General features: G+C 38.6%; 3 protein-coding genes across 3 annotated transcripts; 2 read left to right on the top strand and 1 right to left on the bottom strand.

Moving 5' to 3' along the window:
• Positions 1-2043: 2043 nt before the first annotated feature.
• On the bottom strand, positions 2044-8670 carry LOC134821684 (uncharacterized). The gene is made up of 5 exons (XM_063832389.1): positions 8634-8670; positions 5948-6274; positions 5679-5818; positions 2873-4010; positions 2044-2195 (listed from the first exon to the last, which is right to left on the bottom strand). Exons 1-5 carry the CDS (start codon positions 8668-8670, stop codon positions 2044-2046), a joined length of 1794 nt encoding a protein of 597 aa, XP_063688459.1.
• A 164-nt stretch (positions 8671-8834) lies between these two features.
• LOC134821929 (cilia- and flagella-associated protein 157-like) lies at positions 8835-10711 on the top strand. Its single transcript, XM_063832757.1, has one exon. The coding sequence runs from the start codon at positions 8854-8856 to the stop codon at positions 10309-10311; it is 1458 nt and encodes a 485-aa protein (XP_063688827.1). The 5' UTR covers positions 8835-8853; the 3' UTR covers positions 10312-10711.
• Positions 10712-10857: 146 nt separating this feature from the next.
• Positions 10858-14463, top strand: LOC134821930 (leucine-rich repeat-containing protein 69-like). The gene is made up of 6 exons (XM_063832758.1): positions 10858-11049; positions 11638-11831; positions 11956-12071; positions 12206-12320; positions 13589-13735; positions 13928-14463. Exons 1-6 carry the CDS (start codon positions 10875-10877, stop codon positions 14219-14221), a joined length of 1041 nt encoding a protein of 346 aa, XP_063688828.1. The 5' UTR covers positions 10858-10874; the 3' UTR covers positions 14222-14463.
• The last annotated feature ends 5837 nt before the right edge of the window (positions 14464-20300 follow it).

Raw genomic sequence — 20300 nt, 5'->3', positions numbered from 1 at the left:
AATCATTTACCTCATACTTTATTCAGAGAACTGTTATGTTTTTTTGGGCACTTATCAGTCTCTTAAGATGTTTCTTTACTATTTCGAGATTGTTTTAAAAGTTAGATAATAAACTTAAACATCCGATAATAAACTCATGAATATTGGATATGCACTAACGAAATGTAAAATACGTTTTTTACTATATATATAATACTAGTGAACTACTCAAAAATTCGTTTCAATCATAAATTTTTATCAGCGCAATTCAAAATTTAAATAAAAATTCTAAAGCAGAAGTGAACGTTATTCAAAAAAATATTTCCTCAACTGACTTGTTTTCTAAATATTTAAATTTCATAAAGAAAAAGTCCATAAATGTCTTGTTTCACGTTGTAGCCCAGCCGCGCACGAGTGACGTGCGCGGCTTCGTTATTCGTGGCTTTGATCACCACAAAACCACGTTGTGCAATGACAGGGGGTTACGACGTGATATATATCACGTAATATTAAAAATACTTCCCCACGAACATTAATTATTCATCAAATGCAATATTTAAAAAATGCATCAAAACATTGTCCTATTTTAAAAACCTAATCAAACTTCCCAGTGGAATAAAAATTTGTAAAACGCTTCTTTGCCACATTACATAAGGATTGTAGGTTTACAACCTACCAGGACGCGCGCCGAGTTGGACTCGTCGACGCTAATATATGGAAAAAATATTTTACGATCGTATCACCCGTTAACATAAAGATGAAACCAAAAAAAATCGTTATGTTTCTCTTTATTACTGACATAACTGACTCCCTCAATTTTTATTAAAACTTCATAATAATAATAATAATAATAATAACTAAACATTTATACATCGCTTTATAGCCAAAAAGAACTCAAAATCCAAGGATTCAGTTCAAGCCATCTAAAGCAACTTATGAATAAGTACATATAATAATATAATAATAATAACAAATAAGAACTTAGCATTTTATGAAGTATGGTTTGTACGAGAAAGATATTATATGATACTTATATAAACACTTTTTCAAAGAGATGAGTCTTTTGTAGGTTTATAACCTGCCAGGACGCGCGCCGAGTTGGACACCGCCGAGTTGGACACCGCTACCTCCACTGCACTAAAAGTTATACAATAAATTCTACAATCCTAATTTTGTATCGTGATGGAGACCGGTGTCCATACAAACATTTACTAGGTTGCCGTTTGGTGTGAGCAATAGCGAACAGCACGCACACTCCTTTGCCCCGTCAACCTATATCTAATCTATTTAAAGAGTGACAACCATACTACACATTGAATTAGGATTCCTTTAAATATCAAATTGATTTATTGTAAACTTGTTTACTCTGTAATAAATGGCATAAAATTGAATTTCTGTTTAACTGAATTTTTTGTTTAACTGATGGTCCTAATATATGGAACAGATATTTTACGAATATCACCCGTTAATGAGTCTTTAGTCTCTTTTTGAACAAGACAATATCAGTCAATGTTCTCAATTGTTAAGGAAGCTGATTCCATACGGAGGGTTCACAGTAACTAAAACCTCTCTCAGTTTGAGACAGGAGGAACATTTAGGTGGAAATAGTTTTGTTCAGTTCGTAGCACACTTACAGGTTGACTCTTGATGTCGATGCATTTGGTGATATAGTCTGGAACTATGTTGTTGACCATTGACGCATTTGAACACTGTTAGAGCAATATTATACTCTATTCGCTGTCTAATTGGAAGAAAATGGGCATGTTTCAGGAATGGAGTGACACTGTCCCATTTTTAATAGCTTTTCTACCAAACAAGAATCGTACACAGGAATTTTGTATCTTCTGGAGTTTCTTTATGAGAAAAGCGGGTAAACCATTGTAATAGTCTAGTTTTGAAAAGATCAAACAGTGAATGAGCTTTTCAACAAAAAGCAGCACACAAGAAGCATTTATTAGGAGAGTCGAATTTCTTTGGGAACAAAATGAATCTCTCCAGGACTTAGCCAACTAAATAGACTAGAAAACAAAAACTCTGCAAACATCTCAGAGAAATGATAACACCTTAAAGGATAAAGAGGGAGGATCCTGGACCCCGAAATCCACCACCTTTCTGTACTTTCAGAGGTATCAATGTGGCAGGAAACCAGGGCTCATGCTGCCGCTGAGCTACACTATGTCCCAACGCACTGGTGTTGGGATGTCTGCCGCCGGTGCCTGCCGGGTCAATAAAGCAGTCAAGCATCATGAATGTTATGTTGAGTATTCTCAACCAGCAGATGTGGGAACTCCCTCGAAAGACCGAAAAAGATCTAAAGAGACAATTAGCAAAATCGGAAAATAGACTAAATGTCAAACAGTATATATACAATAAATTAAATCAAGTGATGCAATTGGCAGAGCACAATCGTAAATCCTGAGCAATAGATATCATCTATCCCTCGTAGCTCTTCTCCTCAGGTATCAGGTTGAAGGAAAATAGACTTGAGTTTGTTTATATAATTTATAAAGCGTATGTTATTGCCCACGTTAAGGGGCCTGTTAATAATTAATTAAATTATTAGCTATTTTAGATTTAATAATAATAATGTCTTTTTAGAACTGAGTGGAGTTGGGTTAAAAACATATAAGAGATACGATGATTTAACTTGTAGAAGCTTTCAATAAACATGTGTTAATCGTCGTCAGCTGAATGTGATGTGGTGGACAATGCTTATATGTGATTGAGTGGTGTCAGGGATGGAGGGTGGGGGAGGTGTGGGTGGGAAAGTGAAAATTACAGTACAATGTCAATAAAAAATTAGTCTTCTGTTGAGGTTGAGAAGGAAATGCAGATGGTCTGGACTTTAAGGATTTGGCAATTTTAGGAAGAATGGGGTCCCAGAGGGAACTACATTTGGGTGCGCGGTCTGTTCTGTTCATAGCTGGTTGTCGTATTTGTATAGCTGCGTGTTCTGTGAGGTCTAGTTGGGAGCGTGAGGTGAGGGATTTGAGGACTTCGATGTTGTTCCAGGAGATGGTGTGGCCGGTGGTCAGGGCATGATGTGCAGGGGCTGATTTGATTCTGTCTGTGGATTCGTCGATGGCGTTGTTGAGTCTGTAACATCGTTCGTGTTCTTTCATGCGGTGGACCAAGGGTCTGTAGGTCTGTCCGGCGTATTTGGAGGGGCACTGTGAGCAGGAAATTTCGTAGATGGTGTTGGGGGTGAGGTGAGTAGGGGGTGTGGTCTTCGTTTTGGTGAGGAGGTTGCGGAGGGAGGTAGCAGAGGAGTGAGTGACTTTGATGTCGTGTTGTCCGAGTATCTTGGAGATGGGTTTGGATAGGGAGGGATGGAAAGGAAGAGAAACACTAAGGGCATGTTCACGGGTCTGTCGGTTGAATGAGGCTAGGGATTGGTGGCGAGAGGGGTTGGTGAATTTCCGTTGTACTTCGTCCATGATGGTGGTGATGCGGTGAGGAGGGAAGCCGTTCTGGAGGCAAACGTGTCGTACTGTCTGGAGTTCGTCGTCAAGGTGTTGGGGTGAGCAGATGTTGTGGGCTCTTCTGGTCAGTGATCGGATGACTGCGTTCTTAGATGAGTTGGTGGTGCAGGAGGAGTACTTGGTGTAGAGGTTGGTGTGGGTGGGTTTTCTGTAGACTGATGTGGATTTGTCAGGGTGGATGAGAACGTCAAGGAAGGGTATAGTTCCGTCTGTAGAGGGATGTTCTTGGGTAAAGTTGAGGTCTTCAGTAAGGGAGTTAAGGAATGTAAGGAAGGATTCTGCGTGGTTTCTGTCTCTGAAAGATCCAAGGCCGTCGTCAACGAAATGGGAGTAAGTGTTCGGAGGGTCAGGACATGAGGATAAAGCTAAGGTCTCGATTTCAGCAAGGCGGATTTCAGCTAGTTCAACAATGAGGGGGGATCCCATTGTACCACCTTCGTCTTGGGAGTAGAAGGAGCCGTTGAATTCAAGGTATGAGTTGTCAAGGCAAAAGTTGATAAGGGAGCCTATGGTGGTGGTGGTGACATTGGAGGGAAGACGAGAGGGGTTCTGTTCAAAGGAGGAGATGACAGTTTGAGGGCTAGGCGCATGTCACAGGAGGTGTACAAGGATTGGACGTCTAAGGAGGCGTGGTAGTGGAAGGAGGGATTGAGAGAGGAGTCGAAGCGATGTTTGAAGTCGGAAGAGTCTTTGAGGCGTAAGGGGTTCTGGGCTAGGGGTTTGAGGAAAGATGCGAGGACTTTGTGGAGGGCTTGGAGGGGGGTGTTGTAGAAGCTGACTACGGGACGGATAGGTGCGCCGGGTTTGTGTATCTTAGGTTGTCCGTAAAGTTGAGGCCATCTAGGACCCCTATCAAGATTCTAAAAAAAGTGCGATGAGATTGAATTTTGAGACTAAAAATGCGATTCCCCCCCCCCCCCCCCCCCCCCCCCAGACTGCAAGATTTCTTGCCCCACAAATTACTTTGTATTTAAAAAGATGTCCCTTTGTAAGCGAAATTGTAAGTATGTCGCTTTATGTCGCTCGATGTTTATTTCTCAGAATTGTAAGTATGCCGCTGTAATTTGGATCAATACATAACGAAAAATTTACGTGTGTATTTTTATGAAGTATATATTGTTACATATTGAAAATCTGACATGCCTCACGTAGCGCCCCAGTTTAAGGAACGGCCGCTAAGCAGCTGATCCCGAGTTCGAGTCCCGTCGACGGTCATTCTTTTGGCAATTATTAATTATTTTACTAAAATTATCACCAGAGCATCTTGTAATATACTTTATCTGATAAATTATACAGTTCGTACTTCAGCTAGAGAAGACTGGCATTTAAGGATTTGTCCGGGGAAGGCCTCGTTCATACTGGAACATATCAAATTATGGTGAACGGAGTTATCTGGTAATATTTGTTTTGTTTATGGCTAGAATTTAGAATGGAATCAATGTGATGAGGATCCAGAGTTACTTACCTGCTAGGATTAATAAGTCAGGTCTACAGTTGAAGAGACCCTTTTTCAAACTTTTAATGAAGAAATATCCACTGTGCCTATGGTAGTGTCAAGTATATTCATTATTCTGAGAAAGTCGACTTATTCGATGAGTCGACTGTAGCCAGGAATAGTACCTTGAGATTTCGACCATTACCGGACCTCCTTTAATGGTAACCATGGTAACTATAGTAACCACTGTGAATCTTGATCTTATAAACCGATTAATGTCGACAACAACTAGTATCCTTTAAGACTTAGTCTTAGACAGTACAGAAAAGTAAGCCGTCAGAGTAACACAACCAGTAATAATTCAAAACAATCAATACCAAAAGTTCAATGACCATGAAAAGTCGGCTTGATGATGAAGACGAAAAGGCCAGCAAGTTAAAGAATAGTATGATGGGGCCGTTGCGCGCGACCGAATATGTAGTGCTGAAAGAGGGTGCCGAAATCTCGCAGCTAGACTCGCGATATTGGGGTGAGATTTATACTAAACTCGTCAAAATCTCGCACTAATTGCGCGGCTCAAAGTTGTTATACTTTAACCACGTGATCTCACACCGCACTAAGTTCCGAATTCACAAAATATAAAGTACATTTTTGTGTCGCTTAAAACTTTTAAATTACATTTTTTCTATTTTCTCACACATTTTGTTGTTAGTTTTTTTTTCTGTGTTTATTTTAAGATTTTGTGCGATGAGCCTGTCTCGCCATCTCGCATGAATCTTGACCTGGGATCTAGGATGTAGATTGCGCATCTTGTGGTATAGGTCGGTCGTGATCTTCTTGTCGGTGTGTAGTTTCTTGAGGACTTTCTGTAGTTTAGTGGTAACGGATTGAGTGGGGTCTTTCGTTAAGAGGGTGTAACTACCTGAGGATAAGTGGTCGGTAACTTTGGTTATGTATTGATCGTGAGTCAGTACAACAGTGGCGTTGCCCTTATCAGCAGGAAGAAATTTCAATTCAGATTTCTTAGATTTTAAAGATTTAAGAGCGGTACGTTGTTGTGGAGTCAAATTGTCGGTGGTCATGTCACGTTTATTGTCAAATTTAGATAATACAGAGGTGACCTGATATGTGGCTGAGGCTTCCATGCCTTCTCCTAGTTGTTTAGTGATATTCTGTATGAGGGGAGCCAGGTCGGGGGTAGGATCTGAGGTGGGTGTCGGGACGAACTTCAGTCCAAGGGAGAGGACGTCAGTTTCAGCTGTGGAGAGGGTCTGTCCAGAGAGGTTGATCACTGTTTTGGCTGTGGTGTCTTTCTTGGGGGTAGGTGAGGTCTTGAGGAGGGGACCATGAAATGTGGGAGAGGGTATGTCGAGCGTGTCTTTTTAGGTCATAGTTAAGCTTTGAGCCTATAACTCGAAGGTTCCTCAACTGATAATTGAATTGACTTGATCTTCAAATGTAAGGAATTGATCAAAGAGGACACATAAACTTTTTACTGTGTGGGATGCATCCACAGGGTCAGCTGCATTGTCAAGGTGTATTGAATCGACTGGACATGAAGAGTTACTATTCTTGGTCTGTATTACAAGAGCTTCTGTTTTGTTTTGGTTTAATTTGAGTTTATTTTGGGTCATCCAGCTCTTAATTTCTTGAAAACAATGTGTAATTCTCTCTTTGATTGTTGACAGATCTCGAAATAGTGGGTTAAACTCAATGTAAAGTTGGGTGTCATCTGCGTACATGTGGATGTTAAATCCATGTCTCTTTGCAATATGATTAAGCTCCTTTGTGTACAGTATAAACAGAATTGGACCTAGAATTGAACCTTGCGGGACTCCAATTCTAAGGACGCATCTCTTTGATCTTGATTTATCAATAGTTACAGTGAAGGATCTGTTATTGAGGTATGATGTAAACCATTTGAGAACAGTACCTTCAAAACCAAAATCCTTTTTAGTTTTAGAAGGAAAAAGTGATGATTTACAGTATCAAAAGCAGCACTAAGGTCCAAAAGGAGGAGGATAACCTTGCTTTTCATGTCACTGATACAAAGGAGATCATTGTAAATTTAGTAAGGGTTTCAGTTTCGCAGCTATGGTTTGACCTATAACCACTTTGATGTTCAGCATGGAGATTGTGGTGGTCAAGATGTTTAGTCATCTGTTTCTGGACACTCTTTTCAATAAGTTTCGAGAGGAAAGGTAAGTTACTAATTGGTCTATATATATAATAATTGCATCATTTTGATTGGGCAGTGATGGTGACTGAGAAAATGTTGGGAGTGCCAGCCAGTAACTCTGTCAAATGAACAGCCCACTGAAGAGTGGGTGAGCGCAAACACAAGAACAGTAGAGAGGGCGGAAAACTAAGCCGTGCGCGGTAAGTTAGCCAGTGCCTGAGAGCCGGTCTTGCCTCCAAATGAGGTACTGTGGCAAACTGTGGAGGCAAAGTTCGAGTACAAGGCAGCTCTAACTGATGAAGAAAACTGAAGATGTAGACTGAACAGGAAGCCAAGAAAAAGGGATGGGAAGGATCCAGCTGAGGTCTGGCTCATGTCAGGAAGTGATGAAAAACTCACAGTCAAAATCATCCGTGGCTGTTTACCGGCTACCCCATACGTAGGCAATGTACGAGATTTCATGCATCAGGATACACTGAAACAGTGCAGAGCTGTGCAGAGCTGATTACGACCAGGGTCATCACTGAGATTATCCTTGCGATCGGGGTGCGACATGAACATGGAGGCAAGATTGAAGCTACCATTACCGACATTATTGAGTAGATTTCCATTTTGAAATGGAGCATATTATTCTTGTTCTCGATGAATAGCTGGTTGGTGTTCAGCTCGCAATAGTTGCAGGTCCTTTCATCAAGTGGAGTTTTGTCATATCTCCCCCTTTCAATTCTAAGGTGATGAGAACTAGAAGTTAATCGTTTTATTGATCCTACTAGAGTGGGTGTCCACTGTCCATATTGGAACACCATCTTACTATATATAAAGCGAGACGATATATATGTATATATCCGTACCATTTTACTGACACCACGGCATCAACTTTAACACGACTTTCCGCAAAAACCGTAAAAGATATACAACTGAAACTTTTTTGGCTGGGTCAATTGCTTTAATGGCCTCCAAATCAGCATGAAAAAATAAAAAATTGGCCAAGGAATAATGATTTTAGAGCCGAAAATTTGGACCCCCAAGTGGTGTCAAAAACGCGAATTAAATAGGTAATAATTATTTTAGTCTCTTGAGTATTGACACCACTTTAAAGTTAGACGGGTTCCTGCTAGTATAATAGAATGGGCTTGATTAGTGAGTCGAGCAGTGTTAGGAGTGCTTCGAAAGATAATTTTGAATGCATGATAACCCTTTTCAGGCCAAAGAATGCTCACATTGCTTTGGTTTTAAGGTTTTGTTGAGCAACCTGCACATCAGATTGATGCAGTTTAAATCCAAGGTAACAATAACAGTCAACAACTTCAAGCTCGGATCCGTTAAGTGTACATATGATGTTTTGTACATACTGTTTTAACGTTTTTCCTACCAAAGATGACTGCTTGAGTTTTGAGCTCAAAACGCTTGGTGCAAACCTCCTTTAAAGGTTTGCACCAAGCGTTCACAAATTCCGTTTGACTTTGGGCTATAGGTCGGAACTGTGACGTGTTTCACTCTTTGCTTTACCCAAAGTTCACGGTAAATCGGGTTTTTACTGCCCTACCCTGTGGCATACCTGTGTTGACAGGATTAAGGAAGCGGTGTGCATACATTACCACTTATTTTGGTGCATTGCTTTCTGTCTCCTCTCTGAACATGCTCTGTCTTAGAGTAGGTTGTGTCCAACCTACTTGAATAATATAACTTTTTCTGCAATCTGCATGTACCTAATTTTTGTATTTCATAATGAATTGTGTTGGATATGTCAATTTATTAACAATTGCTTCAGGTAGAGTATGCCCCCTAAAAAGAAAGGTAAGAAAAGTGGAAAGGGTAAGAAAGGTGGCAAGAAGGGTAAAAAATCGGGTACTGAAGAGAATGGACCTAAGAAAGAGACTATAACAGAACTGCAAAAGGAATTCTACATCATACAGATAAATGATTTAGAAAAGCGTCTTGACAGATATCAGAGTAAATGTGATCAGTTGGAAATAGAGAGTAAAGATCTACAGAAGAATTATGAAAAGCAGACTCAAGATAAAAAAGAAATTGTTGCATTTTTAAAGAAAAAGTTGGAGCAGATGGGGGATGAAGTTGCAGACCTGCAGGAGAAACTCATCAGTCTTCAACAAGCAAAGGATGCTGAAAAAGATTCATACGAGTTGCAGATAACACAGCTGAAAACTGAAGCCCAGGAAACTAAAGACCAGCTTACATCAGAGAATATGTTGATAAATGGAAAGTTGGAGCAACTGGAAGATTTCAGACAAAACAAAGAGGAATTGGAGGCCAAGTTCAAAACCATGGAAGAATTACTGGAACAAGAACAGAACAGTCGCAAAGATGCAGTGTACAACCTAGAAAGAAAAGAGGTTCAAAACCGGGATAGGCTAAAAAAAGAAATGACTGCTCGAGTAAACACGGTTGCTGCTGAATTTAGGAAAGTGTCGAATAAGCAGATGGCAGAAACTACAAAGCGAACAATTCGTGAAAATGTGTCTATCAATGCTCAGCTAGCTAAAATGTCCGAGAAAACTATTGAGCTGATTAAGGAAAATGATGAATTAAGACTTCGTGACAAGAGGCATCAACAGACAATTAACATGCTTGAAGACAATGAAAAAGAATTGGCGAGGAAAAACAATACCTGTCAAAAAATGATCAATATGCTGTTGCAGAAAGTGAAAAAGTATGAACAAAACGTTGACGAATACAAGATCATGGAGACTGACCACAAGGAAATGGCCATGACCATGAATATTTTAGAGTCACAACTTGCAGATGTTGAGATAGATTTAGAGGACAAGAAGATGGGTAAAATGGAATACGAGCAAGCTTATCAGAAAAAGATTGAGGAACTCAAAGCCAGCAAGTCAAGAGTGAACCAACTATCTCGAATAATCTTTGAAGCAGCTTTCGGAATTCAAGTTGCACTTCAAGTGTCTCCAGATGATATATCTGATAAGATGAAGAAGGAAGCTATCGAACAGGGTGAGGATCCAGTCGACAGAGAGAGGTTATTCCACACCCTCCTGACTTTGTTAGCAGCTGCAGGTTTACCAACTGAAGGATTACCAAAAGATATAATTACTGAACATAGTGTCAGCAAGACATCTCAGGCAGGTAAACTCTCAGCAACTATCCCATCCCAGCTTATTGATCCCAACAAAATCAGCCACTACCGTTTGGGAGATCTTGGTCTGGTTCCAAAACCGGCAAGTTCAGGCAAACAAAAACTGCCGCCCATCAAATGATGTGCATACAATTATGCTATTGGTATTTGTTATCAAGTTAGTTGTTGAGAAATAGGATCGATGTAGACTTTAAACCACTTTGAGATGACTTTTTATTCTGAAATATGATGTGATGGTAATCATATATGCATAATATGATAATAAGTTAATTTGAAACAGTTTCGATCTGAGGACCCTGTTAAGTTGTTTAGGTTTTGTTTTTCACAAACTTAAGTGGTCACAGCGTAGAACTAACAAAAATATTACTTTCAAGAAAGTTATTATTATCGATTTTTCTCGACATTCCAAATGAGTATTGTGTATTTTATAATAATGTTTTGCTGCACTGATTTGTAACGATGTGCGCTGTGCAATATTGTGTGTGTGTATAGCTACGAATAATTGAAAAGTACTTCATTTACCCTGATGTTTTAATCTTGAGTAATTCTTAAAATCTATCAACCATTTTCATTACTCATATCAATCTGTAGGTCTATTTGTCTCTGATTTATTTGGATAATTGACAAGATTCCAAGTTTTTATCACATTTCTGTTTCACTAACATCAATGTAGTACAATGTCACATGGCCGACACATCCCTTCTGAGTGCAGTTCGAGGACAATCCAAATCGGTTACTTTGTGTAACAAGGCCCTGAAACGAATACCTCCACTTCTTTGTAAAGTAACTGGTGCAAAGCAGCTGATCCTGAAAAATAATAAACTAAGAGAACTTCCCTATGAGTTAGAAAACTTGAGAGGTATGTTAGGTGTATTGTAAAATATCATAGACTTGCCATATTAACATATATCTAACTTAGATAGACCCTACGAAGCAGGTTCTATATGATAGATAGTTCCTAGTGCGCATAGCGTATGAGGTGTCTATCTTTGTGTAAACTCAAAATGCAGTTGAGAGGTTAACACTTAGATTCTTTTCAGTGACAAGTGTCCACAAATTATAGATAAGAGTTGATAAGAGTTTGTAAGTCCAGTGATATGTGCCAGACACGTGACCAGTGATTTTCAATACGCACGAAGTTTTAGTATACTAGCATCTAACAAATTCCGGGAAATCGATAGCAGGTGTATCAGTCACTTTGATATCACGGTTCTTCCTAGATATTGTTAAACACAATCCCTGACGAATCTATATATAGACACGGGGTGCAAACATATATCTATTTCCGATAGACCCTGCAAAGCGGGTTATTGTTACTCATTTTGTGGGCACTTGTTACTCATTTTTACTTTAAATTAGTCGTCATAATTATCATTATTTATTTAGATTGTAGACCTATGATTAATTTTGTAACCAATTTCCCATTATCTACACAACAATTATTCAGACTTGCAGTTTGTGAATCTCGGTAACAATGAGTTTGTTAAACTCCCTCTGGTGCTGGGATGTTTCCCACTTATAGACACACTCCACATCTTCAACAACCAACTCGAGGAACTTAACGGGGAAGTGATCATAAGATTGTTCAACTGTAAACTTCTCAATGCTAACAATAATCAGATATCTGCAATTCCGCCAGAGGTAAGCACAAATTTCGAGACCAATTAAAGATGTAAATTTAGATTCTATAATAGTAAAGTTCAATATTATAGGCACTTTCATTTATTCTGTGATTAATTAGTGGCAACCAAATGGTCCCTTTCAGATACGTGGGATGAAGAGTTTGAAGATCTTGTGTCTTGATAAAAACAGGATATCAGTCATACCACCGGAGATATTATCTTGTATTGAGATAACAGAGTTACATCTGGGAAATAACAGGTACAGGGTTGAACTAATTGACTAATTTATTATTAATCAATTTTATAACAGAGACTGGTTGTTTTTCTATAACACCTTCCTATATCAAGCTTGAAGCTGGTGGTTTGCGAGATAGTTAAAACACTTTCTTTCAGGATAAAAGAATTGCCACGAGAATTGGGCTATCTTAAGAACCTCAAAAAGTTGATGATATATAAGAACGAATTATCTGAAATTCCTGAGGAGATTGGTCACTGTCAGGCTCTTCAGGTTAGCATCTCATTTGATTCAATGACAATTAAAAATACAGTTAACCTGAAGTGAATAAGTTATTATTTAGTTAGTATTATTTAGTTCGAGAACCACAACACTTAATATTTTTATAAAATTGAGAGAAGTTTGTTTTAAAAAACAACTTTCATTGGCAAAAAAATCATAAAATTTTTTTAGGATTTAATCTTTTGAAGAAATTTGTTAACTACAGTTGTTTCTAATAGAAGGGATTTTTTTATAATTTGAAAATCTTGGACCTGGAAAAATCATCAAAAACCAGGTCCACGATTTTCAAAATCGAATAAAAATTTAAAAAAGCCTATCTCAAAATTCTGTCCGACCAGAATCTTCTAAATGATCCTTAAAACATTCCCTGTAAGTTTCAGGGTGCGTGATTGCTCAAAAACTGTATAAGAAGATTTTTAGACGAGATATTCAGTATATGCGCATGATTTACACGAGCGTGCTAAATAACTCTACAGTCGATCTTCGAGATTGTTCTAAAAGGGCCCCCGACAGTTGAAACCAACTTCAATCGATGTATTTTCGGACGCTGATTCCGAATCACTCCCCATGACATATAGGGTTAAAATGCTCCCCGGACGAGATATTGGCGAAAAACTGTCTCGATCACGTGATATGACCGTATAAGGAATTTAGTCTAGTTTCTCGTTAGGGTTAGGGTTTCAGTGTATGCTTTTGTTAAAGATAGGGTTAGGGTTAAGGTTGGGATCAGATTTTCTCGACTGACTGACAATGTTTCTTCTTTTCCCCATTTAGAATACAAAGATTAGTACATTTTAGCTTATGATTAATACTATATTTTTACCTATAGTTTACCTAGATTAGAGGGCTAGGATTTCGAAAAGTCGTTCAGGACCAGTTAGAGAACGGGTTGAAAAAGTCACGTGACAGTCGAGTGTAGAGTGATTAATCATCATCCTGATTTACAATTACTCATAATACAATTAATCATAAGCGCTGATCTTTGACCAGCGATAAATTTTACGAGGAACACTATTTTTCGATGGAATCAAAAATAGCTGATAAATATTTCTCCCTTCTATTAGAAACAACTAAAAAGTCGATTTTGAGAAAATTTCTATGAAGACCCCCCTGCCCCCTTACTGCCGTTTGTCAGGCAGTTATTTTGGTGCCAAACCATATGTCATACCACGATCGATGTCATTGATATTGCTCACTTCAACATTGTTTCTGAATTTTATTTTAATAAACCAGCAAGAAATAAAAATGTCACGTGTCAGATTCTAGACATATCCTGCAACAACATAACGATGTTCCCTGAGGGAATATACCATTGCTCACTATCTGAACTGCACTGCGATGAAAACCCTTTGTTGGAGCACCTTCCTGTACTCAGTCAGAATGTTAACGATGTCTTTTATTTGAAGGTAATTTATAGCTATATTAGAAAATTAAAAAATAAGATAATCTGATTAATTTTTAAATGCCTAGGCCTTAGGTCTATAGTATTATAATAAAACTGCACTTCTATTGATAATAAGCTTTTGTCGATTATTTGTAACTTTGCGAGTGATACGTGATTTATCCCTATTCCTCAATGTCACGGGTTCAATCCTCAGGAGTTGTGTGCTCGGATGATTCTGCAATCTTTCAAAGACCGCAACTCCATCCTCCGCAAACAAGCCACCGTCCGTCCGGACGTACTGAACCTCCTGAAAGACGCACGGAAATGTGTCCTTTGTGATAAATCTTACCTTTTCTCCTGGCTGGAATGTGTTCATTTTGTGGACGCTAAAGCAGTCCTCAAACTGTCAAACAGGGCCGGGAACATTCCTATAAGAGCTTGTTTGTGTTCGTACGAATGTTTTTATTCGGAGAGTCACAATTACTTTGCTGTGTCGTACCCCACGTGACAGGTACCGCTCACTTTTGGATTACACCGTCATATTCATTATTCATAGCAGTAGCTAAGTTTGTATAAATAATACGGGGTTTTAGAATGGTTTTATATGTTCGTTTTCGGGGATTTGATAGTAAATGTGAACTATGGTATATTTGCTAACGTTTTTATTTGGACGTTTCAAACTTGGCAATTGATAACGAACAAGTGTTTAAGTGTGATGTTGTACTATCTTTCAACGATCCTCATCCACCATATTGTAAACTTTAAGTTGAATAATATAAGGGTAAGAATTTTGCACTAGGAAACCTTCTACCCTCTACTCCCCTGTTGTACCACGGGGGGGGGGGGGGGGGGTACCAATGGCATAAATGGCATAATGGAGAATTGGCCAAACAAAATTTCCATTTATGCCATGAAATTTCTATGCCATTTGATGAATTTTATGCCATTTGTCTCCATTCTATGCCATTCGAAATATTAAATTTTAAAACTTTGAACTGAGAATTTAATAACGAATAGTCTGCACCCCACTAGTACTGTCCACCTTTATCTCTATTTGTTGTACTGACCCTGGTCATTAGAAACACCCCTAAAAGTTCGTTTTTTGACAAAAAATTTAAAACTTCTGTAATTTCATTTCTGTTTTACGCATTTGATTTTTGGTATGCGTATAGAAAATCGATACGGCTTTAAAATGAGATGTTCGGCGACCTCCTAGCTCACTCACTAGACTCAGTAGGAGTGATTTAACTGCAAGGGACAATCGAGGCTAACAAATTAGCCTCACCACTTTCAAAAAAGAACTTTCTCATGTTACGTCCATGATATCCAAGTTGCAAGTATAATCCTTAGTGATTATACTTGATCGAGATCTAAGCTTTAAATATTCGAGGTGAAAATGAGGCTAACCACCTTTTGAGAGGGTGAAATGAGGCTAACAAGTATACTTTTGTGTATATTTTCAAGTTGGTTCGGTATTGTGACTATCTAATATGTCAACAATAAAGATTGATTCATCCTCTTCAAACTCAACATTTCAGAAATCGCCGAGTCTACTTGTAGGAGGCCAAAATGAGGCTAATAAATAATTCGACCGCATTTTAACTTTAATGTACGGAAACAGGTTAACAGCTCACACGTTACTTGATATCCATGTTGCACATGAAATTCCTTGGGATTATATTTAATCGGTATTTAAGCTTCAAATATTCGAGGTGAAAATGAGGCTAACCACCTTTTGAGAGGGTGAAATGAGGCTAACAAGTATACTTTTGTGTATATTTTCGAGTTGGTTCGGTATTGTGACTATCTAATACGTCAACAATAAAGATTGATTCATCCTCTAGCTCTTCAAACTCAACATTTCAGAAATCGCCGAGTCTACTTGAATTGTAGGAGGCCAAAATGAGGCTAATAAAAATTCGACCGCATTTTAACTTTAATGTACGGAAACAGGTTAACAACTCACAAGTTACTTAATATCTATGTTGCACATGAAATTCCGTCGGATTATAGCTTCAAATTTTCGAGGTGAAAATGAGGCTAACCACCTTGTGAGAGGGTGAAATGAGGCTAACAAGTATACTTTTGTGTATATTTTCGAGCATGTTCGGTATTGTGACTATCTAATGTGTCAACAATAAAAATTTATTCATCCTCTTCAAGCTCAACATTTCAGAAATCGCAGAGTCTTCTTGTAGGGGGCCAAAATGAGGCTAATAAATGATTCGACCGCATTTTAAGTTTTAACTTTAATGTACGGAAACATGTTATAGACCCACTATAAAACTTGTAATTGTAGCCCGAAGGTTATTGAGACTTTATCGAAACTTATGTGAGGTTGGATTGAGGCTACCTTCCCTCCTTGAGGCAAAATTGAGGCTAACAGATACACTACGCAGACAATTGTCACTGTGCCAGCTATCAAGTAGTTGCTGAGCAGCAGCAGCAGTTAGATGAAGAAAATGAAGTTGAGGAAGGAAATGTATTAGAGCTGTTGGCTAGAGTAGGCCCCTTACTTCTATGGAGCTCTCTGGCCAATTGCTCTGGCAATGCTCTCCATGGGGCCATGTAATATCACGTGATCTGATATCATGCCAAATTAGACTCTAAACTATAAAGTATAATAAAAATGGAACTGTTTGAGAAAAAACATTTTTCGTTACTTGGAAAGAGAATACTTACTCAGCTGTCAGCATAACGAATCAGACGTACCTTGATCTTATATGTACTTGTGACGGTCTTGTTTTGTATTTAACTCTGCTGAAGAAGCAATTCCCTAATGCTGAAATCGTCACTTATTACCTTGGAAGTGATCAGAATGAGCAGCTGTTTGCATTTATTCGGGTTTCTTTTTCATCTGGTCGCTCAAGAAATATGGATGCGATAACTATGGCCCATGGAATGGAGAGAAAGAATGTGTACAGTGCTTTATCATTACATGAAGACACATCTGCAATTGCAAATTGCACATGCACGTGGAAGTACAGTTTTGCATCCTACAGTTCACCTCAAAAAGATTAAATCTACAGGCCAGAAAGCAGAACGAGTGAAATGGACTGGTGGTATGATAAGCCTAGGCAAGTTGGCAAAAACGCTGGACAGGGCATCGAGGGACTGCATTCGAGAAGGGAAAAGAAACAATTTCCCTGTGTTCGCCGCAGTCGCAGATCCTGAAGAACGGAGTGGGAAGCCAATCGTCCATGGCCAAGAACTTTCTTGGGAAGCTGTAGATGATGAAGCTGGATGCCTCGAGGATGAGGACGACTTAGCTTATGAGGTAGAACCTGGAGTTGATGATTGTGATGATGGAGAAACGATATCAACAGATAAATATGGAACACTATCCTTCCGGTCTTTTGAGACACTCACGCTCAATGGAGGAAGAAGCACTTTATCAACAAAATCTCGTCTTTCAAGATTCAAGGGGGACGCGTTTGGAGTGTCTTCTGATGTTCGCATATACAATCAACCTGAATGCGGATGTTCAACAGTTTTGAAAGCTGGCAGTACAGAAACTCTTAAAGTCTTCAAATCTCAGCAGGACTTTGCAACAGGAGTGGTTAGATTTATTTCTTATAAGTCATGCCCGATGAAGTACTACTGCCAGGAACATAGCCTAATCAATGGATCTCCAAATGTTTGGCTACTCGTCGAAGACAAATAGATCATCTGATGCATTGTTCCTTGATGACATTCAAAATCGTTGTGTTGTCAATGTTTGTATTCTGTACATTTTGAACATCTCACAATTTGCTTTTCTTGAATAGTGAAATGTTTGGTATATATTTGATATAATACATTTCTATTTTCTTTATTTGTCATATGAATCTTTGACTTTAACGATCATTCCAAGCGTTATAAAGCATGAAACATGTCTCTTATTCAAGTACTAATAATATTTGCGAATTTAAAGTCATCCTAAAGGTCAAATATGAAGACCTAAATTCATGGCATAAATTGGCATAAATGGAGAATTGGCCAAACAAAATTTCCATTTATGCCATGAAATTTCTATGCCATTTGATGAATTTTATGCCATTTGTCTCCATTCTATGCCATTGGTACCCCCCCACCACGGGGAAAATTAATCAATTTTATTGTAATTCGGTTGAAAAAAGAATCGATCGAATATGGTCATACAATCCCAAGACATTTCCTTCACTGGTAGCTACCGCCAACATTGAGAAATAGGTGTAAATATAAAATTGTCGACCGGTCATGACTTGGAATTTTATGAAAATCGGTTGATTTTGGTCTTGGAACACACTGATTGGAACCTGAAATTGGGTCAAACTTTGTCTGTGTGGCCACAGATATCAGTTTTGTTAATAAACAATTCATAAGGAGGCCATTTTTTGGGCATTATGCATAATAATAGTATTGAATTGGAATAGTCTTGAAATCGACTAGCAAAACTAGGTACATAAATTAAATTGAGCACTTGAAATCAGATATTCTGCACTAGTAACAATTTTACATCAAATTTTCGGTGCTTGTTGATTTATTTTAAGATACGAAAATGTGTGCAATATTCATGCTACGATTTTAATGATAAGCATGTAAATTCAACGAAAAGACGATTAACGCATTTTATTATAGTCATTTTATCCGAAACAAACGACCTGTTGTGTCACTTACATGTTTCCAGAGCCGCCATCAAATTATTAGGGGTCAGATCATATGACGTATAATAAGTGATGTGACGTATAACTAGTGATGTGATCCACCAGCTATGATTTACAGAACATGTGAACTCTACCCTATATCTAGCCCAGTTTAACTCCGTACTTTTGATTTGAATTAACAAGTCAATAGACATTTTTTCGTAGGATAATTAATCAAATTTACTGAATACTGAATACTGAATACTGAATACTGAATACTGAATACTGAATACTGAATACTGAATACTGAATTTAGAAATTTACCAATTTCCTCAAACTTCAATGAACGTGTCCATATACCTAAGAACACTTGATCGGCTCACTCCCCTTGCATGCCTTTGGCACGTACGTCTCACATGCCTTGATACGAGAACCCCCTTTAGCAAGAGCTCCCGTCCCTTATGTGATCTACGAGTTGAGCAGTCAGATCATGTTTACTTCTTAATGTACAGCTATGATTTACAGAATTGACATGGATTACACAGGATTACACAAGTCTGGGCCAGGGTTATCCTTAAATCTTAATTATGACTAATTCGCGAGGTTCTCACCAAATTGATAGTAAAATTGTTTAAGTTTCGTGCATTTGAATTACGTTGACGCATATCTTCTTAATAATTCGTCTTTGACATGTTGGTCTTTAAGTCCACCTGTGTCCCGCTTGTTGATTAGGGTCAATTCATGGTTCTTTCCGAGGGCATTCTTGGTGTCCATACCCTGGACATGTCTCAGGATTGAGTCTGAGATTAGGGTCGTCTTGAACACTTTTGAGGGCGTGGTGGATCCTGAAGTTTGACGCTCAGTGAAGTCGGAGTTCTGGGTCCTGGTGAAATTGGAGTTCTGAGTTCTGGTAAAGTTGGAGTTCTGAGCTTGAGTGGAGGTCTGAGCTCGAGAAACCGAGGAAGTCATGCTGAATCCATTGTTTCTTCGGGACAGTAGGTTGTTTTCTCTACTGTGAGTTCTTTGATCTCGAAAGGGTGAGGGAGGTTGGTAGGGTGGAGTGTATGATACATCATCGTCATTAGGGGAATGGGGACAGGTGGGACATCGGTACTGATCGCGCCATTCCATCCTTCTGACTGAGTGACTATTTTGTGAATTTCTTTAATCAACTGTCCGTCTTCCCGAAAGAATGCACTGTTGTAGTAGTTTTTGAGGTCAAATTTTAGTTTTTGAACACTTTTGTCTACTTCGTCCGTTTTCGTTTCTGCTATAGAAATCTCCGTGAAAACCTCGTCTACTCTGTTTTTGATCCGTGTGGTAGCTGACAGGTTTTTCTCCCAGAGGTCTTTGACCTTTTGCATTTCCTTCTTGCCAACCTCCTGCTAGTATCGGAGCACTTAAGGCTGTTAACCTCAGATGTAAGTTTCTCCAACTCCTGCTTAACGTCAATAACGTTATAGATATAGGGTAGACATGTGAACTCTACCCTATATCTAGCTCATTTCTGGGTCAATTAAATTCTGCTGGTGGATCACATCACTAATTATACGTCATATATCACTAATTATACGTCATATGATCTGACACCTAATAATCGGGGGCCCCCCTTTGTCGGCCTCCCTCAAATTCAATCTCTTAAAATACTTTTTGAAGTAGTTCATGTTTGTTACTAAGAATATAAGTTGTGTTGCAGTCGCACATATATTCATTTTACTCGAATTAAATTTGAGCTATTTTAAGAGAAAAAGAACGTGTGATCTGGGAAAAAAGTCGTGAAAAATGTTAGCTTGAGCGGAATGCGGATGTGCATGATAATTTTGAATTTTGGTGCACATCTTTGATAGCTCAACCTTTTAATGTGACGATAGTTTAAACCGCGGCACGATTTTGATAGGAAAATGTATCGCATCCTACTTGTGAATTTGTTAAGCAGATAATACCAATAGTCTCTATAAAGATTGATTCCTTTGTAATTTACTG

The sequence above is a fragment of the Bolinopsis microptera genome, chromosome 10 (genome assembly GCF_026151205.1).
Source record: "Bolinopsis microptera isolate Bmic1 chromosome 10, MBARI_Bmic_1.0, whole genome shotgun sequence".
NCBI classification, from domain to species: Eukaryota; Metazoa; Ctenophora; class Tentaculata; order Lobata; family Bolinopsidae; genus Bolinopsis; species Bolinopsis microptera.
This window is presented reverse-complemented; position numbering and strand designations above follow the sequence as displayed.

Coding starts and splice junctions, on each gene's coding strand:
- LOC134821684 (XM_063832389.1), bottom strand. CDS start 8,670: ATGTATGCACACCGCTTCCTTAATCCTGTCAACACAG. Junction 6,275..8,633: donor CCTTAATCCTGTCAACACAG/GTATGCCACAGG, acceptor TGACCTAAAAAG/ACACGCTCGACATACCCTCT. Junction 2,196..2,872: donor AACAGACCGCGCACCCAAAT/GTAGTTCCCTCT, acceptor TTGACCCGGCAG/GCACCGGCGGCAGACATCCC.
- LOC134821929 (XM_063832757.1), top strand. CDS start 8,854: ATGCCCCCTAAAAAGAAAGGTAAGAAAAGTGGAAAGGGTAAGAAAGGT.
- LOC134821930 (XM_063832758.1), top strand. CDS start 10,875: ATGGCCGACACATCCCTTCTGAGTGCAGTTCGAGGACAATCCAAATCG. Junction 11,050..11,637: donor TGAGTTAGAAAACTTGAGAG/GTATGTTAGGTG, acceptor ACAATTATTCAG/ACTTGCAGTTTGTGAATCTC. Junction 13,736..13,927: donor ACGATGTCTTTTATTTGAAG/GTAATTTATAGC, acceptor TTCAATCCTCAG/GAGTTGTGTGCTCGGATGAT.